The sequence below is a fragment of the Arvicanthis niloticus genome, chromosome 6, assembly GCF_011762505.2.
Source record: "Arvicanthis niloticus isolate mArvNil1 chromosome 6, mArvNil1.pat.X, whole genome shotgun sequence".
Classification (NCBI taxonomy): domain Eukaryota; kingdom Metazoa; phylum Chordata; class Mammalia; order Rodentia; family Muridae; genus Arvicanthis; species Arvicanthis niloticus.
The window spans coordinates 37,511,591-37,538,953 of NC_047663.1; the positions used below are offsets into that span (position 1 = coordinate 37,511,591).

At 48.8% G+C, this 27,363-nt stretch overlaps 3 protein-coding genes across 5 annotated transcripts in view; 2 read left to right on the forward strand and 1 right to left on the reverse strand.

Annotated features, from left to right (window-relative positions):
* Window positions 1-3,585: 3,585 nt before the first annotated feature.
* Window positions 3,586-14,450, reverse strand: LOC117711821 (uncharacterized). 2 transcript variants are annotated; one of them, XM_076936123.1, is made up of 4 exons: window positions 13,521-14,450; window positions 5,915-5,988; window positions 4,769-4,893; window positions 3,586-3,824 (listed from the first exon to the last, which is right to left on the reverse strand). In XM_076936123.1, exon 1 carries the CDS (start codon window positions 14,448-14,450, stop codon window positions 13,536-13,538), a length of 915 nt encoding a protein of 304 aa, XP_076792238.1. In that variant the 3' UTR covers window positions 3,586-3,824; window positions 4,769-4,893; window positions 5,915-5,988; window positions 13,521-13,535. The 2 variants fall into 2 exon arrangements, with proteins under 2 accessions (XP_076792238.1, XP_076792237.1); XM_076936122.1 differs by lacking the exon at window positions 5,915-5,988.
* A 660-nt stretch (window positions 14,451-15,110) lies between these two features.
* Window positions 15,111-20,647, forward strand: Lhx1 (LIM homeobox 1). Its single transcript, XM_034506274.3, has 5 exons — window positions 15,111-15,280; window positions 16,964-17,190; window positions 17,283-17,560; window positions 18,832-18,997; window positions 19,349-20,647. Exons 1-5 carry the CDS (start codon window positions 15,111-15,113, stop codon window positions 19,726-19,728), a joined length of 1,221 nt encoding a protein of 406 aa, XP_034362165.1. The 3' UTR covers window positions 19,729-20,647.
* Window positions 20,648-25,729: 5,082 nt separating this feature from the next.
* Aatf (apoptosis antagonizing transcription factor) overlaps window positions 25,730-27,363 on the forward strand; it is a 94,843-nt gene continuing 93,209 nt past the window's right edge. Inside the window, exons 1-2 of one of the 2 annotated variants that reach the window (XM_034507988.2) lie at window positions 25,730-25,988; window positions 26,963-27,151. In XM_034507988.2, coding sequence (XP_034363879.1) covers window positions 25,898-25,988; window positions 26,963-27,151 — 280 coding nt within the window. In that variant the 5' untranslated portion in view covers window positions 25,730-25,897. The remainder of the gene's footprint in view (window positions 25,989-26,962; window positions 27,152-27,363) is intronic. The other variant, XM_034507990.2, reaches the window with a different exon arrangement.

Below are 27,363 nucleotides of genomic sequence, written 5' to 3' on the forward strand. Positions count from 1 at the left end.
GAAGAATCCTAAGTTTGGGGGCTTAGTGGTATAGCATGTGACTAGTGTTCTAAATGGGGTTTAGTCCTTAGTGTGTGCACACGCACGCGCGCACACACACACACACACACACGGGGGGGGGGGAGGGGAGGAGAAAGAGACAGAGAAAGAGAGAGAGAGAGAGAGAGAGAAAGAGAGAGAGAGAGAGAGAGAGAGAGAGAGAGAGAGAGAGAGAGAGAGAGGAAAAAAGAAATCTAAGTGTAAGGTCTAATCTCACCCTCTCTTGTGTGACTTATGTGACCTTGAACAAGCCATCTCCCCTCTCTTAGCTGCAAAATGGAGATAAAAAATATCTTTTCCAAATTATTTTGAAGACTGAGAAAGACAAGATATTGGAAAGACACCAAGTACAGCACCTGTTGTATATTAATTGTTCAGTAAATAACAACAGAGGCAAAATTCTTTAACCAGGAGCTGTGCCCATTCACCAGAGCAGGAGGATCTGCTATGTAACCTGACAGTTGGTTCTTCACCCTAGGAGGGCAAATCCATCATGCTTAGCAACCCCTGCCCCCACCCCCACCTGGTAGAAGGTTATTGGGGGGTCATGCCCCATACCCTGCATCCATTTTCTAGAAAGATTCTCCACATAAGAGGCCTCAAGCCCCACCCTAGCCCCATGTGGCCCCTAGAGGCCTCTTGATGACATAATGACCATCTCTGACCTTTCTGGTGGCCTGTGTTCTCTCTAGCCAGAAAATTTCTATGATCCTATGACCCCTACAAGCCCTACCCTGCTAATGGCTTTATGATCTTCCCCCATTGATTTCTCTTTGCCCTCCCTGCCCCACAGCCCCCTTTCAGTAGGTTCTCGTCAAAATAAACAACATTTATGACCAGAGCAAGATTCAAGGTCCACACTGCAAACAAATGCTGAGCCCTTTGAAGGTACCTGGGGAATCCATCATGTTCTGGGGCATCCTGGGGTGTGATGCTCCCCAGGCCCAGGGAAAGGAGGGGTTCTCTGGCTCAAGATTTAGGATCCAAGGCTTCTGTATCATATCTGGGCTCCCTCTTCAGTACCAGGCCCTGCAGAGGACAGGGCAGGAAGGGGAAAGAAGGGCTGTGTGTACTCCTGGGGCTGAGGGTTTCCTGTGCCCAAAGCCTGACTCAGAATGTCATCCAAGGGGGAGATAAAATGAAAGAAAGAAAAAAATAAAAAGCAAACAGACAGATGCAAAAGAGCATACACAAAGCATCACAGCCCAGACCCAACAGGGCCTTCCTCAGGCTGGACCATTAACCCAGTGCTCACCTCCACAAAAGAGCCATGTTGGTATATGTTCCTAAAGAAAAGTGGTCCAGGCTGAGACTCAGTGGTAGAATGTTTGCCTAGAATAGGCAAGGTACTGGTTTCCATCTCCAATTACAAAGAGAAGAAGGAAGGGAAGAAAGAAGAAAAACAGAGGAAAAATAAAAATTTGATCACTGTTTTTATAATGTCTGGAAAGGATGGCCAATGGAAGAAGGCAGTAGGAAAGAGACCTAGTCTTAAAGGACCTGAGAGTCAACCCAAGTTAGTGCTAACACTGAGGGATCTGAGGGTACGCCACACCAGGATGAACGCCTTCCTCTAAACATCCACCAGTGGGGATAGATGGCTGCCTGGCATCCAGCAGGGGTTTGTCTCCAAGCCTCAGCCTGGCTCAGCCTCCTCCAGTGGGTTTGTTTTCAAGAGGAATAGTTGTTAGAGACTATTAATGTAGGATTCCCAAAGGCCTGGGTCTGAGAGCAGCTTTCCAGGACACACAGCTCAATGCTTCTTCCTTCAGCAACAGAACTGGGCCAAGGGCCTGGGGGCTGCTGTTCTCTGAATCTCAGCTGGGGGAGGGAACAAGCACTCCACCCAGGATCCGTGTCTTCTCATTTTCTCTGCTAAAAATAGCATGTTATCAAAACAGGTTAGGCGAGGAATCAGACAGGAAATGTGTGCCTAGCTAAAGGTACCTGTCCCGTTGATCGGTAGCGGGCTTACATCATTTGCATATGTGTCATATCATTAAAATTGGATGCGTGAGTCAGAGAGCCAAATGGTTTGCAAGAGATGGAAATGAAGGTATGTGGGGTTTTGTTTTTCCCAGGCAATTATACTTTTTCCAAAATGATTCTCTTTCTAAATTGAAAGAATACTTTAAATGATTTTCCTGTGATATCAAAGTGAATTTAGAATAGCCAATAGAGGACTTTAGAGCTGGGTTTCATACTCTCCATGTAAAAAGTCCTGCCAGACATAAAGTTTTAAAGGTAAAAGAACCTCAGACAACATCTGGACCAATGATTCTCAACCTTGGCTGAATATGGAATCCCTTGGGAGTGTTCTTTAGGTTTTTAAAAATAAGATGTGAGAGATGTTGGTTGGATTGGTTTGGAGTCTGGGTACCTGATTGTTTTCCTTTTAAACAAACAAACAAAAATATATATAAAAAAAACCTTTCCTGGTGATTATACTGTTGCGGCCAGGGAAGAGAACCACCCATGTATGCCAATAGATCACTTTATAGACAGACGTACACACAGCTGACCATACCAGAAGGACAGGGGAACTGACCTGCTATTCCAATCCTTATATCTCTCTCTAGAATGTGTGTGAAATGAATTACTAAGGTGAGCAAGGTGGAACAGTACAGGCCTGTAATGTCTGTACCGGGGAAGTTTCAGCACAAATTCTAGGTCAGCCTGGTCTACTTAGTAAGACCCTCCTGAGAGAGGAAGAGGGGGTAAGGGGAGTCGGAGACTTCTTGTCTTGGGGGGGGGTATCTGTCTATACACACCAGCCTTCCAACTCCATCTCCCACCTCTGTGCTTTTGTGGTCTCATCAGAGCCCAGGAAGGCTGTCATTTTTACCCCATTCCTCTAAGTTTTCCATCTCAACGAACTCTGGATTCTTATAGGAAAAATATGTCAAACTCCCAGTTCTAAATCTGTCCATTAAGCCACCAAGGGTTCCAGGACAATTCTTGCTCCTTGGCTATATGTCAGCATAGGGGTGGCAGTGGTGACGGTGATGTGTACATGTATACAGACACATAAAAATGCCTGCACAGAGGCTCATCTGGTATGAGGCACATAACCTGCCTATCAGAGGATGGCCCTGAGAATGTTTACTTATGTGTGTAAAAAAAAAAAATTCACGTGTGGTTTTTAGACCCCTTAATGTTTACGTGACAGGCCAAGTATATGTTCAAAAAGTATGTGCAAATGCATTGAAAAAGACTCTGAAATGGTACATGGACCTGGAATGGTATACAAGTGCCTAAGGTTAAATTTACATTTATATTTCCCTGTGAAAGCACACAGAAGAAGACATGCATATGTCAGGCAGTCTGTGTGTATGATGGTGCAGGTTTATGTGTGAGAGAGGTTTCTGCCTTTTCTATCATGCTTCTAAGTAATCACTGGGAAATGTATGTGTCGGGAAACAGTATCGTTCATGCTTAAATATGTCTCGGCATATATAAATGAAACATGATATTGTGCCGGGCGAGAGGCTGCATATTAGTGTTGTTTGTCACTGATAGAATTAAATAACCCATGCAAAGCCCTGGTAGCGTTTCTTACAGTTTTATTTAACACTTTTTTAGCCAAGCAGCATTTGGCCAGGGCATACACACTGCAGATTACTATGTGAAATTTAGAGATTATACCATACAATACATGAGAAGGATACCAGAAGAATGTGATCAAAAGTCCCAACTGTCCCCACCTTTCCTTGGGCGGCTTCACTTTCTTTCTTCAACCCTGGTTAAGGCCCATCCCTTCACACTTGGCTGGGAGGCCTCTGCATCTGTAGTAAGTGGAAACAAAAGGCCGGTAAGGATTTAGGGCTGTGGAGAGATAACGCTCCAGGCTCTGGGTCTGGAATGTGTCTGCTCCTCCTAGTCTGTCAGAAGCAGGCCCAAACCCCAGTTCGAGAAAAAGAGGAAGACCAACCCAAGCAACCTTACAGCCTCTGCAGGCCCTTGGCCTGGCTGACAAAGCTACTCACTCAGAGAAGGAATACACATCCCCTTTATCACATTAGTGGCAAATCTTTCCTGGGAAGATGCATCAAATTGGGTCCTTGCTTCTTTTGTTAAGGAGATACTATATATATCCTTGAGGTGGCCCAAATGAGAACAAGTTTGCACCTAGGCACAGTCCTGACAGCTCACCTTTAAGAATGAAGGCTGAAGGCCCAGAATTCTGGTACATATACCTTTAATCCCAGTACTCCAGAGGCAAAGGCAGCTAGATCTCTGAGTTCCAGGACAGCCAGGGCTACACAGAGAAAACCTGTCTTGAAAGACAAAACTAAACTAAACAAAGAATGAAGGCTGGTCAGGTAACTTGGATGCAAGCTGTTTGCCCAAGGCAAAGCAAAGCTGGTTAGTTGGGAAAGCAGGGTCCCCATTTGAAAGGCCAAACTCAGATATGAGTAAGAAGGTTCTGGAAGAAGAGCTTACCAGTCACCGACACTGAAGGGAAATCACATTTTATCCTGGAGAAGATAGCTATATGACACTTGCAAGTTGTTCTAGATTTGCCCAAGACTCAACATGGAAGCTCAGTGGTCTCCTTCATGTCCTGTTGCTAACATCCTTGGGCTCCATTTGGGTAAGACTGATCCATGGAACCCGTCCCTCTGCCCATCTTCCTGCCCTTGAAGGCCAGGGAGGACAAACCTAATCTGAGTAGTAATTGGACTCACCCCTACTCTGCAAATACAATTAATATCAGCTAAGTAGTCACCAGCACTATCTTCTCTGACAGCCTCCAGCCTCTCTCCATCAGTAGGGATAGCAGCCAACCTGAGTGGGGACAGCACCACAGAATACCGTTGTCATTCTCACACAGCTAAGGTCCAGAGGTTAGTCCTGAGAAAATATGGAAAAGAAGAAAAAGAAGTAAATAAGTCTCCCTAATGTTTGGATTCAAAGTGTGAACAGTATGAAGTAATATGCACAGACACACACACACACACACACACACACACACAGAGAGAGAGAGAGAGAGAGAGAGAGAGAGAAAGAGAGCTACACAGACACACACACACACACACACACACACACACAGACACACACACATGCTCCACAAAGACAAAATGATGAATCATCTCTATGACTGAGCATCCCAGCATTAGGTAATATTCTGAGAGGCCCAAGGTTTTCAGCCAAATCCCAGGTCTAAGCACAAGGACACTGCATAAATCCTTCCCCTTATGAAAGGCCAGTTTGAGCAGATGGGACCACTCTTAAGTAAACTGGAGAGCCCTCCCTTTGCCTGACTCAAAAGGAGAAGCAGGGGGCTGGCCCTCCCATCCTGGGAGCCTGAAGCTGGCCTAGTGGCAGAGGCCTGAAGCTGTTAATTCTACCCCTCTTGCTCACATCTCCAACTTATCTCTCTGGGGGAAGGTACCCATCCCTTTGACCACACAATCCGACCTCCCCTGCCTAAGGGGAGGTCAGGCTGGAGGAAGTTGCTGCTGAACAAGTGGTGGCCAGAGGTGAGAAATCAAACGGAGCTCGAAGAGCTGAACGAGCAGGAGGAGGTGCAAAGAATGGACTTCTCCACCACAATTTATCTCCAGACTGAATCTGGGGATGTCACTTCACAGATAACCCACTTACTGATAACCACCTCATTAACATTTATTAAACAAAATATTCTAGTGAAGATGAAAGAGATGAGGAGCTAAGCATGGAGGTAGAGGGCATCTCAGTTCTGTCCACCCTCAACCTAGAGAGCACCAACTGCCACCCCAGGCCCTGCCCCTTTCCCCAGGAGTGTCAGGAGGATACAAGGCAGGTGGATGAAGAAAGAGACAGACTCAGGCACCCCAGGTGCTCACCAAGAAATGCACAGACTGTGAAATTACACTAGGGCTGGACAACTTACCACCACGCATGAACCCTTGGGGTACTGAAATAATTAACTTGCTAATCAGCTACACCTTGCTCTTTCCATTCTCCCTGGAAAAACAAAAAATGCAAATCGCCTTCCTGTGTCAGTCACTCGGAAACAAATAATGCTTTTGAAGAAACACACCCTCTGTTCACTGCACAGACTGAAATGGGTCCTGGTGCATCTTGCTGCTCCCCCTTGACCCACCACTGCCCACCGGGCTTCCGAGAGCACAGAGACAGAATGTTTCTGGAGATGCAGGGTTTTTCTATCCCCAGCAGAGCCTTTCCAGCTCTGCTAAGCTTTCTCGCTTGGGCCCTCTTTAGCCTGCTTGCTGACGCTAAACAGCCAAGATCCGTGTGGAGAAAGGAGGATTGATTAGAATCGTAATAATAATCCCTGGCATTGGTCCGGCTTTAGCGGTTACAAAGTATTTTCACACATTATCTCATTCGGTCAGAGGAAGTCGGAGCTGGAAAGGACCTCAGCAATCAGTCCCAAACCCCTGTATACAGGCGGGGAAACCGAGGCCCAGAAAGGTTAACTAGCTTCTTCAAAAGCTGGGGGACAGTGTGGTCAGGTAGAAAGGCTCATTTTGTAGAATGCTTGGGCTGCCTGCGATCCTCGCAATAGATAAAAACCAACACATCAAACAATTAGCAAGACATGAAAATGAATTCAAGTTACTCCTATAAGCAATGCCCTCTGAAAGGGTAAAAAGAGGCTCACAAGGAGAGAAGCTAGAGAGCCCTAGTCCAGAATGGGCATGCCAATTCAAAGGCTCTCCCTACACCACCACTGTCTTTCTATGCACCACCACCCCCATCTCCTGGGGTTTAAAGATGTGACTATTATACATTTTGAGGCTTGGGGATTAATGTGGGGCAGGTGGGCAGAAAGGAGCTTTCCCAGGGTTCTAATGTGGCAGCCACACCAAAGGGTTTGCAGCATAATGAGTTTGTGTGTGCACACGTGTGTGTCCACACAAGACATGAAATGTGGCATTGGAAAACACGCACCTTGATCCTGGTACAGATCAGATAATTTGCAAATTAATGGCTCTTTCCCTCCAAGGCTCTGAAAAGGTTTATAAAACATCTTTCTGAAGAAGGAGACAAGTGGATAAAAGATGGACAGCAGAAATATAAATAGGGCAAAAGAAGCCACAAAGACACAGCACTGCCAGGAACACATTTCCCAGTGAGTGGCATGTGTATTCAGTCTTCCTCTGCTTCTCCTGGATCTTAATGTAAAGATCAGACCCGGTGGGTCCTTAGATGCCTGGTCTATTTACAGATGTATTTATAAACATGCAAGACACCATTTTTAGGTTCTAGGTTGCTAATTCATCACTTCTCACCTCTTCATCTGCCTCCTAAAACAAGTCTCTCTTTGACTGTTAGTGGAAGCCCTGCCTGCCCCATTGCCCAAACCGCTTGGAAGGTAAGCGGTTCCTTTGTGTGTTCGTTTATTACTAAGCCCAACTCTTTTCCCTCTAAAACTCCTTCTTCTCCCTGTTGAGCTGACCATGCTTGTGGATTTATGAAGAGAGATGTTTTAGCAGAAATCCCCCAGAGTGTCCCATCAGCCCTAAATCCCAGGCCCGCTCACCCCCCCCCCAAGACCCCATGACACACAGCATGCCAACACGGCTTCCTCTTGCCTATGCATTAGCCATCCATTGTGGCAACCTGACATCTCTCACACATAAAACCGTAAGAGAGAAATAAAATATCTGTCTCTTGGCGAAAATAAAGCTTTGCCTCCCTCCTGATGTATAGGGTATAAAATAAAGCCGCGGCTCCAATAGTGCCTTTTCCTTATGCTGGAGTTGCCTTTGCACACACGGAGACAATGAAGATGGATGGTTTGGGACGAGGCCCAGCCTCCTGGGGCCACCTTCACCCTCTTTTATTATAGTCTCTCTCCACCTCCCTGCCTTTTTCTTTCTTCTTCACTTTCTTTCCTTTCTGGTTTCTATTTGCCTTTTATATGCCCTTCTCTTTCTCCATCCTGAAATTTTATTCCTCTCCCCCCCCCCCCCCGCTTTCTCTCTCTCCCCTCTTAAAGCATGACAGCAATGGTGAGAAGCAAGTGTCTCACCTTCTCTACCACCTCTCTTGGTCTTCCCATCACTCTCAACTCTCTTTTGGATCTCTAGTCTCTGTAAGTAATTCTGCTGTTACTGCTTGGGGGGACTTGTTTGGTCAAATGTACAAATGCCCCCCAAGGGTCAATTAAGAATTGTGTTTAGTGGGGCTGTTGGTTGATTTTTGTTTGTTTGTTTCTGTTTTTCTCTAGGAAGCTGTGTCCCCTTCACCCTAGTCTCTGAATCTATTTCCGTAGCCTCTGAGGAGGCCAACGGAGCAATGCTTTGACCTCTCAGAGATGACAGCTGACTTTCACATCCCAAAGCCTGGAAGCTTTGTCAACAGGCTCACAGTGGACCTTGGGTCCCTTTAGACAACTCAGCCACTAAATGACAGATCAGTCCTCTGTTTCTGCTCCCAAGTCCGGAGACCGGAGGGTGCACATTGAGCTTTTCCCATGCCACATAGTCTAACAGTGTCACAGAAGCCCAGAAGCTACCTGCCTTTCTACTCCTCACACATTCCTCCCTACCCAGCAGGAACCACTTTAGTCTCCCTTGGTCCCCAGAGACCTCCCCCTTGCCACATGACAACTGCTCTGCAGACTTCCATGACTGAGTGAATTTATATAACTCTACAAGTTTTCCCTCACCTTTGGTCTAGCCTTATCCCTTCTACTATGGAGTTTTCATTCTTCCCAAACTGTTTGGCACCTACACTAAACCTCTCCAGCTCTGTCAGGGACTGAGGATACATTCATCCCCGGTTCTGGGTCCTGGAAGAATAAACAGTCACTCATGACCTCTCCTGGGGGAAGAAGAGGAGAGGCAGAGCTGTAGACAGCCATGTGGGCTATGTCTAGCAGAGGGTTAGTGGGTGGCTTCCAGCTGAGACTTTAAGTCTCAGGTGCAGAGCTGTGGAAGGCCCTCAGTGTGTGGGATCTGGCCACTCTATGCCAAGAAGACCTTTGTTAGCATTGCCCCAAACCTAGACAGGCAAGGCAGTAACAGCCCTTGAACTCTGTCCAAAAAAGAGGGAGGTCCTGAGGATACCAGATTAGAGCTGCCAACTTCAGGACGAACCCATTCTTAGTTCCAAAGGCTGTTAGCTTTGGATCCCTCTCCCTCCCTCCCCTCCCACCTTCTATCTCTCCAGATATCAGCAGTGACCACCACCATTAGGTAAGGGGAGAGAGTCAATTAGTGACAGGATTAATTACTCTGAGGCAGGAGCCCCGTTTGTCTTCCTTACCGGTGCAAGTGTGTGCTCAAACAGAGGAACATGGGCACGCACCCAAATACACATTGTTGTCACGCTGTCTTAGACGTTTTATTTATTTGCTGGATCCCTGCCCAGTGCTGCTCACACACTTTCCACAGGCGCTAAGTCTCCCACCAAACAGACTCCAATCTCCTTTACTCCGGCCCAGGAATGTGCCTGTCATACACACAGCACACCTAGGTCCCAGTGGAAGACTCTGGATGGGAGCTTCAGGATTCTCTGCTTTTAGCTTCTCTTCACTTTTTTTTTTTTTTTTTTTTGAAACTGTCTTATTGTGTATCTCAAGCTAGCCTGAACATCAGAGTAGTACCCTTGAACTCAAGCACTTGGGGTTACAGTAGTATACCACGACAAAGGTCCTATTTTCCATTTCTTTGCGTCACTCTTCCATGTGTTTCTCTCGACACATATTCCCCACAAATCCTCTTGCTTTTTCTGCATGCCTTCTCTTCTTCCCGCCCTTCCCATTCACTTCCGTCTCTTAATGCACCCTCTCTCCCTTTTGCGACTACCATTGCTCAGCAGCGACTGAGATCAGCGCGCTCAATCTCGTAGCTCTAACTGCTCCCCACTCCATGCTCAGAGTCCCCCAAACCCTCACGGGAAGCCTGGATTCTTTACCCAGGTCAGGTGCACACCACTTTACACCAGGCCAGACCACCGGATACTGCCCTTTCTTGGCTTCGCGGTCCCTCCCCTATCACTGTCCCAGCTCGGCTTGAAAAAAGCCTCCAAGAGCAAAGCGCGATCCGGGCGCAGTTGCAAGGCCCACCTCCCCCAACTTCTCACCTTCGGTAAAGCAGTGATGGGGAGCAGGCGCCCTTGCTTGGATTGGGATTTCTATCTGGGAAAGTGTAGAGAATAATAATCCGCCCCCTCTCCTACAACTCCCTTACTATGTGTTCAGGGGAGACACAATGATATAAACTGCTTATTAAGAGAGAGAACATTGGGAGACGGAGAGGGGAAAAAGAGGCGGGGGACAGTGGATCAGAGAAGACTCCAGCTGAGCAGTTCCCTGTGTGGCATAAACTAGGGCTTCACAGGTCTGTGCAGAGTTTGTGTAGCCTCCAGATAGCAGGGGGTCCTGGGTGCATCTAGCTTGCCCCTTTCTTCCTCCTCCTAGACCTGTGGTGCTGGATACGCGGGGTTTTGTGGCTGGAAGCTCCTGGAGCCTGCAGTCCCACGGCCTCCTCGCCCTTTCCTTGGAACCATAATCTGAACTAGAAGAGAGAGCAGCTTCGCTGGGAATTAAATAGCAGCCGGACAGTGACTAAGAAAGAACGGTCCTTGTTTTGGTGGGGTGGAGGATAGGGATTCAAGGGCTCTTGACCCAGGAGGCAAGGAAGAACAGCGGGTGTCTGAGCGGGGAGGACTGGCCAGTCCCATTTCTGAGACACGCTGCCTCCGTCCTTACAAGCTGATTTTTGAGAATCTTCTCAGAAGACAAACCTCGGTTGTGGAAGTCACTCTCTGAGCCCTCTGGGGCCTTTTCTCACAGTGCGTTGGGAGTTGGGTGGTGGAGATTCTGTGATAGCTCTGTGGTCGCTGAATGATGGCCAGACGTTCAAACTGGATCTCTGGACACCCGCCGGGTGTGAGTGGAGGAGGGTCTATGTGACTTTGAAGGATGGAAGGTAGGAAAACGGGTCTACTTGAGATCGTGGACTGCTCAGTGGTTGTAGGTGGGGAGAGAAGGTTGGGAATCATCAGAGGTCATACATACGCAGAGCAGAGCTCAGTGGATTCGGAGATGGCAGATTTAGAAAGCTGGGTCAGTTTTCTCTCCTTGTCTCTACTACTGATTACATTTCAAAATAAGAGCTCAATGCAAACGGTGGTGGCAGGGTTGTCAATTGTGTGTTCTGTCACTGTGAAAGCATTAAATCCAGATTTTAAACATAAAATCAAGGAACCAAGAGACACACCTTGCACTGCGCTTGCACTGCGCTCTTACACACACACACACACACACACACACACACACACACACACACACACGCCGGGATTGGCTCTGAGGCCGGTTTTTCTTCACCATAAAAACACCGAGACAAGCAGAACACTATGCCCTAATACCAGTCTTCACCCCAACTCTCATTCTCTAAAGGAGGCCCTGTCTTCCATATCTAAGTCTCAAAGTCATCGCACCCTAAATTACTTAAACAATCTCCCCTCGACTACCAAAGTCGGAAAAGGCAGGCAATGGAGTACAGTGTCGTCCTACGTGTTCCAGCGACAGCAATTTCCTAGTCCCTCCCTCCCGGGCTCCTCTGTTTTGCATGTGAAGTAGCCCAGCAGCGCAGGGAGTGAGCCGCTGGTGACCTGGGCTACTCATGGATTCCCAAGAGGGGTTGTTGAGTCCAGGGAGATAGCATCTAGTTCTGGAACAGTTGGAAGTGGAGAGCGTGGGGACCAACGGCCCCCTTCTTTTGGGCAGCTCTTGGGAGTCGTCGTGATAACGGGATCTCGCGCTCCTCACTTGGCTCTTCCTGGGGTGTCAGAATGCTGGTTATTAATCGACTTATTCTAGGAAGTATTGGGTCCGCAGAAAGACCGCGTCGCTCAGACTAAACCTGCAGAACCCGCCCCGTTAGATGGGAAGGCCCCCTCTTACCCTGCTCAGCCCTGCGTCTAAGCCTAGGAAAGACCAGGAGAGGGATTGATACTTGAGAACTGTTGCATGCGCTAATTTGGTCCACAACTGCTCCACGCGAGTGCGTGGATAGGGGTCCCGAACATGCTTTAGAGGTCCCGCACTCAGAGGTCGGGGGTGGGGTAGGGGAGCAAATCTCTAAGGAGGCGTGTGAAGCAGGCCGTGGTGGGTTGGATTTACAAAGCAAAGATCATGCGGGTGGGAAGGCCAGAGCTGCTGAAGAGCTTCAGGGTTTCCAGGAGATGCAAAAGAGAGCAGAAAAGGGGTCGTTGGCATAGCCCTAAGAAAAACCCAACAACGCCATCAAACAAAAGCTAGATTCGTGGCAGCTTCTTCTCTCTTCGCTGGAAGAGGGTATTGTGTTTGTGGATTCGGATTCACTGTTAGTCCAACTGCATTTCTGCGCGTTTTTTTTTTTTTTTTCCCTCCTAATTTAGCTTTGTGGAAGATCTGCTAGGCTCATCGATGAAATAACTCCAAAGGCAGATTCTGAAATACCATATAGATTTGGTTGCAGGGTCACCCTTATTTCCTTCCAAATTTGATCAAATGGGCCTTCCTAGCACCCCTCTCAAATAAGAGCAAAAGTGGCACCGCTTTGAGATAAATTTGGGTTAAGCTTAGGGAGAAAAATCGCTACGGTTAACTTGAGTGCTCCTGGCAATTAGAAAACTCTTAAAGCGCAAGCCCCCAGGACCAGCATCGATTCCCATACCTAGGCAGTTTCGCCGCGGTCCCCCAAATACGGTGGCCAGGAGTTTACAATGTGGACAGAATTAGGAAAGTCTAATATCCCTAAAGAATAAACTCTGGTAGGTCCGTTGATGTCTGAAGAAACGAAATTGCTCAAAGCCTGGAAAAGGGACGACCGGTCTGGGAGCCAGGCATATTCGGTCAGTGCGCCACACGCCTCCGTCCCCTGCAGCCACGATGCAGTACCTCGCTGCTACCACCTCCCCCAGCTGCGGGAGCCCCGCAGTTTCCCACCTAGTCATTTGTTTTTGTTTGTAAAAGGTGTCTCCGGATCACAATTTTCTCACAACTTCTCGCCAGAGTGGCAGCTCCTCACCCGAAGCGCTTCCCCACCCACTCCCTTTCCCACCCTGGCGCCTGGCCTCCGGTATCCCCCGCCCCCGTCAGGAAATCGCCCGAATCAACTTTCCAAGAGAGCGCAGCGGGAGATCGACACTCGTGTCTCCCAGACTCCCTGCCGGGTGGACTTTGGATGGACTGGGGGAGGGGGCACCGAAACAGAGACAGAAGGCGAGATTAAGCTGCCAAGCGCCCCCTACCTCTCCATAGACTCGGGCTATGCCGGGGGCAATTTCCAGGCCAAAAGAGCAAGGGGCGGGCTATCAACACCTAGTGAATTGCAAAGCCAGTGTACTAGGATCTCCCAAGCTTCCAGATCTAGTTGAAATCTAATCCCAACAAGACTTTTTTTTTTTTTTTTTTTTTAATATATAGGTTTGCCTTTACCTCCAGTCCCCAGTCAGAACTATGACTTCCTTCGCGCTTCCTTTCCGCGCTTCCTCCCGCCCACTGTCAATCCCTAAGGCCGAAACCGACGACTTACCAAACCTGGAAGGGGTCAGGACATCTCGCTTCTAGTCGCCGGCACCGCGCGGGCCCGCCGCCACTGATCCTCTAAACGCGGTCTCCCCGCATTCTCCCCGGCCGGGGGGGACGCAGAATGGTTTACAGAGGGACCGCGAGGCGCTGATTGGTCGCAGGCTGCCGTGACGTCGGCGGGCGCTGCATTAAGGCGAGGGGGCTTCCAGGGCTCAGCCAACAGCCAGGAGCAGTGACCGAGCCGCTGGAGCTGGAGAGAGACGCGCCGAAGACTGGGCCAGGAGACCAGGGACCGAGGGACGCGCGCCTGGGGAGAGCCAGCAGGGAACCCGCGGGCCGGACAGCGACGTCGGCAATCCGAGCCGAACTGTTCCAGCCGCTGGCCTTCTATAGCCACAGCACCAGGACATTCTAAAGCTCTCCAAGACGCCCCTTCTCCCTGGCTTCTCGTGTTGACCAAGGAAAAGAAAAAGGGAGGGAAAAAGAAAGAAAAGAGACTAGAAAGAAAACCCAGATTTGCCACCGCACAAAAAAGGAGGGGGGCAAGGAAAAAAAAAAGTCGAGCGACTGTGGGGCCGGAACACAGGCAGCCGGAGCGTGGGCCGAGCGATGCGGGGCTGCGCGCCCAAGCGGCCGCGAGTTGTGACTGAAGCCAGGATGCTCGGCCAGGCGCAGTGAAGAGCCAGACCGCGTTGTCTCCCCTGAAGGAGTCCAAGAGCAGGGAGGGCCGCTCGGAGGACGCGGCAGGCTGCCTGGCAGGCCACCGGCCGAGGTGACAGGGCTGGGGCGGTGGGGAGCGAGCGAGTGTGTCCGGCTGCGTCCGCCCGAAGTTGCCCCTTTCCATTTTTGACTGGCACAAAAAAGAAAACTCTCCAAAGGGAGGGGTACTTAAGCAACAACTACAAGCAACAAAATATCGCGCCCAGCCCGCCATCTCCCCCACCCTTCGGCCTGCCCCCGCCCCCTCCCCAGGCCCAGCGCGGGCTCCCAGAGCGTCCCAGACCCCTGCAAGAAGCCGGCAATGTAGGATCCAAAGCTTTCTACTCCCGTGTTCTTTTCTTTCCGTGTTTTTTTTTTAAGGGGAAAACCCGGTGGTGGGCAGTCTGACACGCACACAACCTGCCTTCATACTCTGACAAAAGCAGATGCACTTTGACTTCTGACAGCTCTACCTCAAGCTGGAGAGAACCCAGCTTTCCCGAATCCTGAGCTCTTGGCGTCTTCCTTTTCGTCTGTTTCCATTTTATTTATTTACGTCCCTCCGCCTCTCTCGGTGACCTTCACTCCTTCGCGGGCTTTGGGCAGAAGAGCCACTTTCTTGCCCGCTTTAGACTGATTTTCCTCTGCTGGTGAGCTTAGGTGGCGCTGCTCCACCCCGCTGCCCTGGGACTCCCGGGCTGCCCTCTACCAGCCTAGTCTCTCCCCCTTTTGATTTGCCATTACGGGTTTTTTTGTTTTTGTTTTTGTTTTTGCTTGCCAGACCAGAGCGGGTTTCTTCCTTTTGGAGGAGCTGGTTGTCTTCAGAAGTCATTCCCCCCCCCCCCAACTCTAATTGCTCTGTCGCTCCGGGCCTCACCGGACCAAACCAAAGACCATGGTGCACTGTGCGGGCTGCAAAAGGCCCATCCTGGACCGTTTCCTATTGAACGTGCTGGACAGGGCCTGGCACGTCAAGTGCGTCCAGTGTTGTGAATGTAAATGCAACCTGACCGAGAAGTGCTTCTCCCGGGAAGGCAAGCTCTACTGTAAAAACGACTTCTTCCGGTGAGTACTTCCCTCCCGCGCCTCTGCTGCTCCCTCCCCACGGGCCCCTCCTGGCCAGGTTGGGATCAGAGGTCTGTGGGGCTATGGCAGCCGCGTTAGGAGCTGCCTTTCACTAAGGCTACCAAGTCCTTTCCACTTCTTTCTACCTTTTAGGAAGCCGGTATGCTGAGATAGCTGTAGTGCTTGGTTCTGGAAAGTGTAGTCCAGGTTTGGCTGCCCGCGCCTGGGAAGAAAGGGTCGTAACCGGCTTCAGCTCAGAAACCCTTCGAAGCCAGGGGAGTAGAGGAGCAGCCGCAGGGTTGCAGCTTCTGTTAGTCTTTCCCGGAGCCAAGCTGTCCAGCAACCAAACGCATTTTCCCAGATTGCTGGTCCTCCAAGTTGAGCTCCAGCTTTATTCCAGTCACTGCCTTTTACTCTTCGAGAGGTCTTGTCGGAACTAGAGTCCCTGTGGCCCAGAAAGACACAGTACAGGGCCCGACTTTGAGGCCAACCCTGCATGCCAAGGGGTCTCTCCAAACGTGGATTGGCTTCTAAAGCATAGACCTGGGAGAACCGTACGGTTCTTGTTTGGCCTCGGTCCAATGCCCAGGCTTCTCTTCGTGTCTTTCCAGCCAATGCCCCGCCAGGAAGACCACCTCCTGGCGGACACGCGGCTCGTTAGAACGGGGAAAATTCTCTTCTGTTTAGCATTTTACATGCATTTTCTTAAATTCATTGTTTGCCCCGATCACAACTCAACAGAGAATGGCTTCAAATGTAAACTATATTTCCCACTGATCTGAAATCCCACACTTTACTCCGCTATTTTGATCTTGGTTTCTGAGACTAGCTCAAATCTGGGAGAGTTCGAAGCTACACTGCCTCCTTTTGCCCAAAGGCCCTGGAAGCGCAGTCCCCAGTGGCGATTCAGGATACGCGCGGCTTGTGTTTGCGAGGGAGCCCGGAAGCAAAGATTGGTGCAATCTGCTGCTGAGGAAAGGCTGAGTTTTGGATCTTCCGCAGACTGCGCGGGTTTTTACTTTGCAAGGCTGAATCTGAGCCTGAGAGCCTAAGCCACACCGGCTTGCGGGGCCCGTGGGGCCCTCGAGGTCTCGCTAGCGGCAAAGCTCAGCAGGGCACCTAAAGCCGGTTCAACCCGGCGTCAGCTCCCGCTTGCGCCAATCTGCCAGGCTTTTGCGCAAGAACGTGGCAGCAGCCCAGCTACAGCCACCAAGGCTCTGAGAGTCAGTATTTGTTTACTCACCGCGAGGTCGGACTTTGCCAACTCTCCGCCTGAGCGCAGGTCCTTTTGTGGTGAAAGAAAGGCAAAGCTAGCGAATAGAGCGGGCCACTTAATTCTATGGCGCTCTTAACTTGGATTTAACTTCTTTGAAAATAACCGGGAAATGAGCGGCTCTCTTTCCCTTCTGCCCTCGTAGCCACTTTGAAGCCCTTCCTTGCGACGCTTTTTTTCCTGGGGGGCCAATTCTAGGCATGAGGTTAGAGGTGGGGGGGGGCAACTTGGGCCTTATCTCTAACCGAATGTATTTCCTCCTTTCTCCTAATGCCCCGCATTCTCTCCTGCTTCCTCGCTTGCTTAATAAATTCTTATATTCATTCTCTCCCCCACCTCAACTTCTTCCCTGGCTATCTTTATTTCATCTGGGCTCCTACTTCTTCCTAACCCTCACCCATCCTACGCAGATGTTTCGGTACCAAATGCGCGGGTTGTGCGCAGGGCATCTCTCCAAGCGATCTGGTTCGGAGAGCGCGAAGCAAAGTGTTTCACCTCAACTGCTTCACCTGCATGATGTGTAACAAGCAGCTCTCCACTGGCGAGGAGCTCTACATCATCGACGAGAACAAGTTCGTTTGTAAAGAGGATTACCTGAGTAACAGCAGTGTCGCCAAAGAGAACAGCCTCCACTCGGGTGAGGCCAGGATTCCAAACTGGCTAGAGGGCGGGTATCCGGGAGGAAAATGCGCCAAGACCCCTGCTCACCAATCCTTTCCCTCTCCCCAGCCACCACAGGCAGTGACCCTAGTTTATCTCCGGATTCACAAGATCCATCGCAAGATGATGCCAAGGACTCTGAAAGTGCCAACGTTTCAGATAAGGAAGGTGGTAGCAATGAGAACGATGACCAGAACCTAGGTGCCAAGCGCAGGGGGCCCCGGACCACGATCAAAGCCAAGCAACTGGAGACCTTGAAGGCAGCCTTTGCAGCTACACCCAAGCCCACACGCCATATCCGTGAGCAATTGGCCCAGGAGACTGGCCTCAACATGCGTGTTATCCAGGTCAGAATCCTGGTGTGTCACTCTGTCTCTCAAAGGCTGGAATGGCCACTAAAGGAACCTAGGCTGAGCCCGGGAGAGTCCAGCGTTCTTAAGCTTGGGGAAGAAGTAACCAGGGCTAGGAAAAGGCTGGAAAGGGCTAGGAAAAATGGAATGTGAGGAAAAAAAAAAAAAAAACCCACAGAGGCAGTAGTGGCTAAAGGGGAGGGAGCGGCTTGGGAACTCAGGATGAATGTGGAGGAAAGCACAAGGTCCAACACTAAGCTGACAACAGCTAGCATCCCTCTTTCTGTACTCATCCTGTCCCTCTTCCACCCTTTAGGAGCCCGTTGTGGGCTCCAGAGTCATTTGGTTCTGGTTTCTGCATAACAAGCTCTCCCCTAATTCCTCAACCACAAATTTTTAGTTTTGTGCCCCAGTTAGAAAAGGCTCAGAGCAGAGACTTGCTCTCCCCATGCAGATAGGGCACCATAGATTGAAGGAGAGATGGTTTTTCAGCTCTGGAGTAAGATGGGAAGGCTAAGCCATCTGCAGATAGCTGGGCCTCTCTGCATTGGAAAGAGGCCAGATAGAGTGTGGCTCGGGCACTAGGAGTCTGGCCTTACCTGTGCTATGTGTCAAATCAGAGTGCCTGGAGGCCAGGTGAGGGTATGGGTAAATACGTCTGGGAGGCTGATTGTGCCTGTCTTAGTGCTGGAAAAAGGCAGTCTTTGGGAGGCCGTGTGAACCTGTGCTCATGAATGTGGGGTTGTGTGTCTGTCACTATAGATGAGAGGCTGTGGCTAAGTATGGTTGGCACTTGGAGGCTGTGTGTGGGTATGAAAAGCGGATTGTGTCACTACCCTTGGGAAGCAAGCAGCAGGAGGCTTTATGAGTCTCTGTCACTATCATGATATGGGGTAGGGTCTACAAGAGACCCTGAAATGGTAGCCGTGTATGTGACAGTATCTTGGAGCGTTTCAACATCTATGATTCCTAAGATAATGCAAAGTGAAAAATGTGACTGTTGGAAATAGTGGAACTGCAAAGTCAGACAAGGCAGTGGTCTCCCTCAGACCCCCTTCTTGGGAATCCTGCACATCCTTAGCCTGGTCCTACTCAGAGACCAACACACACCCGCGCGCGTACACACACACACACACACACACACACACACACACACACACACACACACACACACTAACGCTCCCCTCCCCTCCAGCCAGCTGGGCCCCGTTGTACACCGGCTGCCCAGCGGAGTTTCCGCGGTCTGACTTTGTGCCTGTGTGCTTCAGGTCTGGTTCCAGAATCGACGCTCCAAGGAGCGGAGGATGAAGCAGCTAAGCGCGCTGGGCGCGCGGCGCCACGCCTTTTTCCGCAGTCCTCGCCGGATGCGGCCGCTGGTGGACCGCCTGGAGCCGGGCGAACTCATCCCCAACGGCCCCTTCTCCTTTTACGGAGGTGAGTGTGGCTGAGTGGCAAGGCGGTACCCGGGCCGTGGGGGCTTCGCTGGATCCGGGTGGCAGTGTGGGAGGTACCTCTTGCTTTCTGTGGAGGTGTAAGGGCGAAGGCTGGAGAGCAAGTCAAAAGATATGACCGAAATCCCAACCCTGTTGAGAAGAGGGTCCCCGGTCGGGAGCAGCTTCGAGTTTTGTGCCAAGTCTCCATACTGCTCCGGTGTCCGTCCCACAAACAGCAAGTTTCCTGAGCTACCGATACTCGCTGGCAAGCCTGCCTTTCTAACTTGTGGGTGCTACTAGACCCGGGGTTGCGCCTGATAGCTTTCCCTTCGTTCTCCTTACTGGTCTGCAGATTACCAGAGTGAGTACTACGGTCCCGGAGGCAACTATGACTTCTTCCCGCAAGGACCGCCATCCTCGCAGGCCCAGACGCCAGTGGACCTACCCTTTGTGCCATCATCTGGACCTTCAGGGACGCCCCTTGGAGGTCTGGACCACCCGCTGCCTGGCCACCACCCTTCCAGTGAGGCGCAGCGATTCACTGACATCCTGGCACATCCCCCAGGGGATTCGCCTAGTCCTGAGCCCACCTTGCCCGGGCCTCTCCACTCCATGTCAGCGGAGGTCTTCGGGCCCAGTCCACCTTTCTCATCTCTGTCGGTCAATGGTGGAGCCAGCTATGGGAACCACTTGTCTCACCCTCCTGAAATGAATGAGGCAGCCGTGTGGTAGCGGGGTCTCGCATTGGCCACGGGAGCTCGTGGTTGTACAGAGACGAGCTTTTATTTCAGAAAAATAGGAGATTAAAAAAAAAAAAACATAAAAAAGCAAACCTCCTTGCTCCATTTCCTTCAGCCTCGGGGACCATTCTTTTTGAGGAGACTGGATGGCAAAAGGGGTCCAAAGTAGGATCCAAATCCGCCTCACAGTAGAGCTGGTATATCCACACACTGGCTGGCAAAGCGCAGAACTGGGGCTCCGGAAGGGGAATTCCAAGCTATCCCCATCTTCGCCTTCTGGATCTGGATCCATGGACAGACTCCACCGGCGGTTCCTCTGATTAACTGGAAGATGTCTTGGACAGCTGAAGCCTCTCCTCGCTCAGTCCTGGGCAATGCCAGGAGCCTGGGGAGGGAGACCTTTCTAGAGGCGCTCTGCCAGATGAGGAAGGAAAAGATGTCAGGGGCGCTCCAGTCCAGAGGGTTCTAGTTCTAGTTCTGGGACATCCCTTCTTAGTGTTGTCTCAGAGTTCAGCGACGACAACAAGCTCTTAATAGCTTCAGAAACACCGACCTGCTGTGCATCAGGTGGGATTATATATATATATATATTTTGTCTATCCGGGTTTTTGATTTTTGTTTTCGCCAAAATTGCAAAATTCTAAATGTAAAGCCCTCAGTATCAACTCTTCTACCTTCACACCTCTCTCTCTCTCTCTCTCTCTCTCTCTCTCTCTCTCTCTCTCTCTCTCCTCTCTCTCCCCTCTCTCCCCTACACACACACACCCACCCACACCCACACACACACTCACACACACTCACACACTCACTTACAGTCACCTTCTCTCCACAGGATGGTCTCCAGCCAGACCTCTCAGTAAAATGACTTGAACATCACCTCTACAAAAAAAAGTATTCTACCTTCACACGAAAGTTAAAAAAAAAAAAAAAAGACTATTGAACTAAAAACAGTCAACTGTTTACGTATGTTAAATTCAGGAGTTCAGTGTTTTACTAATATATCCTGTTTTGAAACCTCTTGTTCAAAAACAAAATGTTTTGAGCAATCAACCAAAATTGTTCCTTTTCTTTTCCTGTAGATGTTCTGACAGATTTGCAGGGCTTGCGGCTCACTGTGCTAGTATGTAAAAAGGTGTTGTTTACACGAGGCAAAGGAAAAACATGATATTCAGACAGTTGCCAAATAGAATAAATTATAGCACAAATACTGTAATGGTGCCTGGCACCAGCAACCTGAGAAAGTGTTAACAGAAAAGTGTTACAAGGTTTAAAAAAACATCTTTGCTAACTTTTAGTCCTGTTAAACATTCATGAAATTGTTAATATGACTTATATAGACCCACACAGGTTTTATTTTTGTGTCTTTAAAATAAAAGTCCAAAATATTTAAATTTTATGGTCAAATATGCAGTCAACAGCTGCTACTGTTTTCTTTATATATTAAATTTCTCATATGTCTTTTATTGTTCTAATAAACCTAAGCTTGTGTGACCTCCAGTGCATATTAGACCATTCACTGTATGAAAAAAAACCATGTTGAATAAATTTGTGAGTTTTTAATAAAAATAGAAAACCTGATGTTTAGATAATTGGTGTGGTATTCCATGTTTTCAGTGAGTGGAAGGAAGTCCCAATAGGGTGTTGAATGGACCCTCAGAAGCCAGTAGGAAGAGAGGCTGGATGGGAGTGATCCATTTTCACCTTGACTCTGGTTGAAGTTCTTTTCCAAAGCCTTCCAAGCATTCTTTGGCTTCCTGCTGTTATTAAATACAGATTTGCATTCTCTGGGTTTAACTGATATAGTTGAAGAGATGTTTGCTGATAAGTTAATATAGAATTGGAAATAGGAATCAAATCCATGGCTTAAAAAAAAAAAAAAAAAAAAAAAAAAAAAAACCAACTGGGTGGTGCGGGTCTGTGCTTAGGGGAGAGAATCCAAACATCTTCCTGCACTTTCAAAGCCAGGCTTCTGAATGTCAGATACTTGTAAATACAGTTAGACCTAGTCTTTTACAGCTTCAATTCATTTTCCATAGATAATCCTGCTTTCTAATTTGGTGGGTTGAAAGATAACTGAAAATGAATATAAAGTATAACTAGAAATGAGATCCTTTAATCCTTTTCACAGAACTGATATGAAATTGTTATTTTATAGTATTTGCTACATTTGAAGTTCCCCAGAAGGAAAACTATTTTGTCTGGCATAAGATACATATTAACGTTCTGCAGAAGATGAACAAAAAAAATGACCAATAGAGAAATCAAATTGCAACTGGGAGTTGCCAATAGAATGGGCCTGAAAATAGTTAACTCCCACCCAAACTTTCCCTAGAAATGAAGACATGGGAATGTTTTCTTCTGTAAAAATAATGTGTGGATGTTTGAATGTTTTAATATCAGGGTCCCAGGGTTTCTTTACCATAGCAGCTAGATTTCAGTCTGGATTATTCCTTATTATTTATTTTTTTAAAAAATCAAGCATTTTACATTAAATTGTATGCAATTTCTAGCACTGTTTGCTTATTTTGTAAAGACACTGCCAAGTTTATCTTTCCCGTAGAGAGGGCTTTAGAGTAAGCTATATTTCACTGCCCTCCTATGATGGCTTATCTAACTAACGACAACCAGGGAGGAATCTGACAGTGTTCTTTCAGAAACAAAAATTTATGAAATACAAGGGAGACTCTGGAAACTCCTAGCCTACCGGTGGCATACAGCACATTTTCTTAATATGCAGTAACGGTCGGTCTCTGTGTTTTTTCTTTTAGCATTTATATACATTAAATCATATCTCACATTCGTTACAGCCACCACTCTGGAACCCTCCCCCTTAAAGGCATTCATTTAGCTGGACCTATGCTCATCGGGAAGGGGCGTTTTCCTATCAAGGTGCTGAATTATTTAGCAGCTTTATTGTGCTATCGGAGTATTTGATAAGAAACGCTTTAAGAGTTGGGCAGGCAGCGTGGATTCAATTCTAACTCCAAGGTGGTGGCGCGGTCTTTTCCCTCCTCGGGTCATTGTGAAACCCAGCGAATACCTGGACAGGTGGTAACAGATCAGCAGGGGCTGGGTCGCTATCACCTCTGCTGCGCACCTCTGGCCCACCGAACTTTTCCCTCCAGGAGCTCCTGGGAGACAATGACAGGAAGAAGGGAAGTGTCTTTTGGTCCCCTGTCCCACTCTCTTATCCGGGAGGGCAGCCTCTCCACAGCAGGATTTGGCTAGCACTTATCTTTCCCAAGCTATCTTAAAGCCTCCACCTCTGTGCCTCTAGGCGCTTGCAGTCAGGGTTCCAGCCTCAGAGAGCTGCCATCTAAGCTGAGGTCTCAAAGCTCACTGACTCAACTTACCCCCCTAGCAGCTTGTTTTGATGCAAGGCCACACAAGAAGGCAGGCAAATTAGTGAAGACACAGGACAGGTCCTGTCAAGGGTCCAGCCTGAGGCTGATGCTGATTAGGAAGACAGGTCAGAACCTGGTTTCTCTAAACTCTTGAAACCAGCTGTTCCTGACCATTGGAGGGAGGAGTCCAATTTAGTCACCTCTGTCCATCCATGGCTATTCCTGACACTTTGCAGTTCAGGCAGCAGATAGAGGGAGTGAACCTCAAACTCCTGTCTTTTCTTGGCAGGACAGCTTGCTCACCTTTACACTCCTCTCTGCTCAGGCCACCCGCTCTACATCCTAAAGGCTGTAACTTCTTCAGGAAGCTAGACTGCCCTTTACTACCCCCTCCCACACCCCACCCTCCAACCCCACCCTTGTCTGGAGTCCTTCACAACTGGAGAAGGAGCTCCTGGGCATTTGAGTGGTCTCTTCATTGCTCATGTGTTAACTTCCCCTAATTGCCTCTTAAGCTTTACCATTCTTTCTTCTTCACTCCCCTCCAGGAAGAAGATTCCTGGGGTAGGAAAGCCTTGGAAGCCATTTTGTGGGAGGCTGGGGTATATGTGTCAAGAGTAAAGCTATTGACTACTTCCTTTAAAAAAATGGGTCCCAAGTCAGGAGCAGCTAAGATAGGAGCAGGAGATTGGTAAGCAGGCTCATGGCACCTTACACTGTTTGCTCAGCTCTGCCTCAAATAGGCCAACAGTGTCCTGTATGCATAACAGCTTCAAGGTGGTCTCTGCCCTGCTTCCTTTTCTCTTTCCCCCTTGCTCCTTACCTTTAAGGGCAGGTTTCTAAGCCCTCTTAGCACCTGAAAGAGCAAGGAAGGAGGATCTGGGAGAATAGAATTTACTACATGTGAGGTCGGAGAACATTTTTTTTTTTTTTTTTTTTTTTTTTTTTTTTTTTTTTTTTTTTGCTATGGAGGCTCTAATACAAACACGGCTGTAATCACGGAGAGCACCTTAGAAAACAAGCTCTCTATACGACTCTCAGCTATACAGCAATTTTTATTCGCTTGAGTCTCTGCCCAGTCTGACATTCTTTGCTCTCCATGTCTTGAAAGGCTTTACCCTGAAACAGTTTATTTTTTCTCTTTTGTAGGCTTGGTCATCTTCATTCAAGGGCCAGTTAGGACAGGAACACGGGACATGCCACACTAAAGTAGAAATCTCTTATTACCTGAATCTGAGGGTCTCTGAATTGCCTTCCAAGAGGGTTCCACTGGGGAGCTACCAGTTGCCTACATTGCTGGCTTTGGGATCCAAGTGGCCTGGAGTATATTTAAGAAATGGTACTGGCCTGGGAGTTTCGAACTGGAAAGGTTCCTGCTTAGCATACATAGCCCTCTGGGTTCAGCCCCTAGCTCTGAATAGTAGACAGGGTGTAGTGGCGGGCATATGCTTCTAATCCCAGTGGAGGCAAGAGGATCAAGGAATTCAGGGCCATCTTCAAGTACATAGTATGCTGGAGGCTGTCTCAACATATGAACAGGCATGGACACAGTGTCTATTATTTAAGTCTTTTTTTTTTTTTTTTTTTTTTTTTTTTTTACTGGACTCTTTTGAGCCAGCTTTCCTGTTTACAGTAGATTTTAGGTCTCCATAGAGGAAGACCTCCAACAGTATAGACAGACTATTTTACACTCAAATTTGTCATTCCTCCTTGCAATTCATGTTTCCTGCCCTTCTGGGCTGCTCACTATGTAGAGAGAATCTAACTTACATATCCTGTATTTCATTTAGCAGTGCCTGCCACATAGTGGGCAGTCAAGGGATGCTCCATGAAGGAAAACGAATGCAAAGTGATTGCATATCTTCATGTGCCTGGGTGCAATTAAATTTATCTCATTAAGGTCTTTGTATTTTGAGTCTAACCATCTAATACTAGAACTGAGTGAAGGGTTTCTCTTCTCTATTGCTCACTAGTTTTGGGGGCGGAGGGGGGCTGACTGAGTCACTCCATCTTTGAACAGAAAAGCTGTTAATATCAAGGATTGTGTAGTAGTGTGATTCTACCCTCCCTCGCGCCGCCCCTCCCCCCCGGCCCCGTGCTTGCCCAGGAAAGAGGGTACAAGAAGCTACAGGAAAAAAATCTTGATTTGTGGTACAACCATTGCGATTCGTAATTATTTCTATCAATAAAGATCGCACTTCTCCGCACACTTACACAAACAGGCCTCTCGATCCTGGCCGCTGAGATGGAAGCTGTGTGCTTGGCCCCAGGCTTTTCTACATTGAGAAAAGCCGTTTTGATTCCCGGGTCTGTGCTTGCTCGGGTGTGTACCTGAGGTTCGAGAGGCTTATCCTTTACTTCTCTCACAAGTCAGCCAGCCACCATGAGCCACAGCTACTTTACGCTTAATTCCTAAACCAGCCTCGCACAAAGCTTGAGGCGTTATTTCGTGCTTAGGGGACCCTGGCAGCTCATAACACAATCAACATTTCTCGCTGGAAGCGGTCACGTGCTCCCGCGCGCTCCCGCGCCGCGCGCGCACCTGGACTCTGGCGCACGCGCGTTAGGCTGCTTGCGGCCCTTCCACGGTTTCAGGCGCCTGCGTCTCCAGCCTGGCAGCCTTGTGGTGACGCGAGGCCCCGCCCCTCTGGCGCGCGCCTCCCGGAAGTTGCCTACTGGGCTTCTGAACGCTGCCTCCCTGAGGTCTCCGCCTGTAGTTGCTGAGTGGAGCCCGGCCGTAGCACCACTGCCGGGAGCGTCGGGCCGGGGCTCCGGCTGCGGTTTCACTTGCGCAGCGCCGACAGTCACCTGGTGACCATGGCGGAGCCGCAGCCCTTGGCTCTGCAGCTGGAACAGTTGTTGAATCCGAGGCCGCGTGAGGCGGATCCTGAGGCCGACCCGGAGGAGGGTGAGGCCTGACTGGGGCTGGCCACGTGCAGAGCTGTGGGCCCGACTTAAAGTGAGCCCTAGCGGGCCGCTGGTGCTTGGACCAGCTCTCCTTCCCTTTGCGCTGGAGGAAAATTGTCTCGTTGGAGGGTTGGCCCCTAGAGAGGTAGAGGGTGACGTGAACTGTAAACGAGCTTTCTAGACTTTGGGGGTGGGCGGGACACAAGGACTCTGGCGGGGAGTTGATGTAGGGAGCCTCTAGCAGCCAACTGGCAGTTATTTAGGATATACCCTTTCTGGTATTAGGAGAAAGAAGTCTGATGAGTTTCAGGGTTTTTTTGTGTGTTTGAAAGTGACTGCTTCTAAAAACTTGCTTCGAGAACGAAAAAGATTACTTGATGTTTAACCATATTTATTTAGTTCTTAAGACATTTGTCCACATTCTGATGACAGAGATTCTCCGTAAACCTATCCTGTGACTGGCTGGAAGTAATTGTACTTTAGACTTTGGTTAGGGAGGTGTGAGGAAGAGGGTGGGGTGTCATGAGTGTCTATGGCACTCAATGACTGTCCCATATTGAGAAAGAATTAAGGACCCTGGGCATGTAGCCGATATACTTGATGCACTGGATTTAATCTTCAGAACCTGCGAAAAAGAATAAAAAACACCATGGAAAAGGAAGGAAGAGTCAGACTAGATTTGTAGGATGCAAGGCATAAAAACATATCTACTAGTAGATGCAGGGAGTTAGCTTTCTGTATAGAAACAGAAAGCAGTATGACACCAGTCTCCCTAGGAACCAGAAGTAAACTCACGATTCCTGTAAGTTAGTGGAGATGTTATAGAGGACACTTAGGGAATCAAGGGCTGGGAATGTAGCCCGGAAGTAATAGTACTCACTTAGCACTGGAAGGTGGGATGTGGGGTTAAAATGGCTTAATTGGGTTCCTATTAAAGTTTTTTCTAACTTAAGAGTCTGTTTTACTTCCCAACAGCCACTAGAGCCAGAGTGATTGACAGGTTTGATGAAGGAGAAGAGGGGGAAGATGATGTGGCAGTGAGTAGCATTAGAAAATTGGCACCAGTCTCCCTCTTGGACACTGACAAAAGGTATTCTGGCAAGACCACTTCTAGGAAAGCTTGGAACGAAGACCAGTGGGAGCAGACTCTGCCAAGTTCATCTGGTGAGTAGACATATTCACCCCAACTCTTCTCTTGGCTTAGTTTTGTATGGTTAAACTGTTTTGTTTCTGGATACTTTCTGGAAGTCTTTGTGTCTACTTATTTTAGGAGAGACCATTGAATTGGTACTAGGAAGGGCCTTAGAGGGCAGCATTTCATTTTAAAAAGAATCCTAAAGCCCAATTAGGCTTTTTATCTCCTTTTGTTTGTCTTT

Bases quoted from the DNA above. Each gene is read 5' to 3' on its own strand.
- LOC117711821 (XM_076936122.1), bottom strand. From the start codon at position 14,450: ATGGCGGGCTGGGCGCGATATTTTGTTGCTTGTAGTTGTTGCTTAAGT.
- Lhx1 (XM_034506274.3), top strand. From the start codon at position 15,111: ATGGTGCACTGTGCGGGCTGCAAAAGGCCCATCCTGGACCGTTTCCTA. The intron at 17,561-18,831 runs GTCAGAATCCTG...TGTGTGCTTCAG, and splicing joins TCAACATGCGTGTTATCCAG to GTCTGGTTCCAGAATCGACG. The intron at 18,998-19,348 runs GTGAGTGTGGCT...ACTGGTCTGCAG, and splicing joins CCCCTTCTCCTTTTACGGAG to ATTACCAGAGTGAGTACTAC.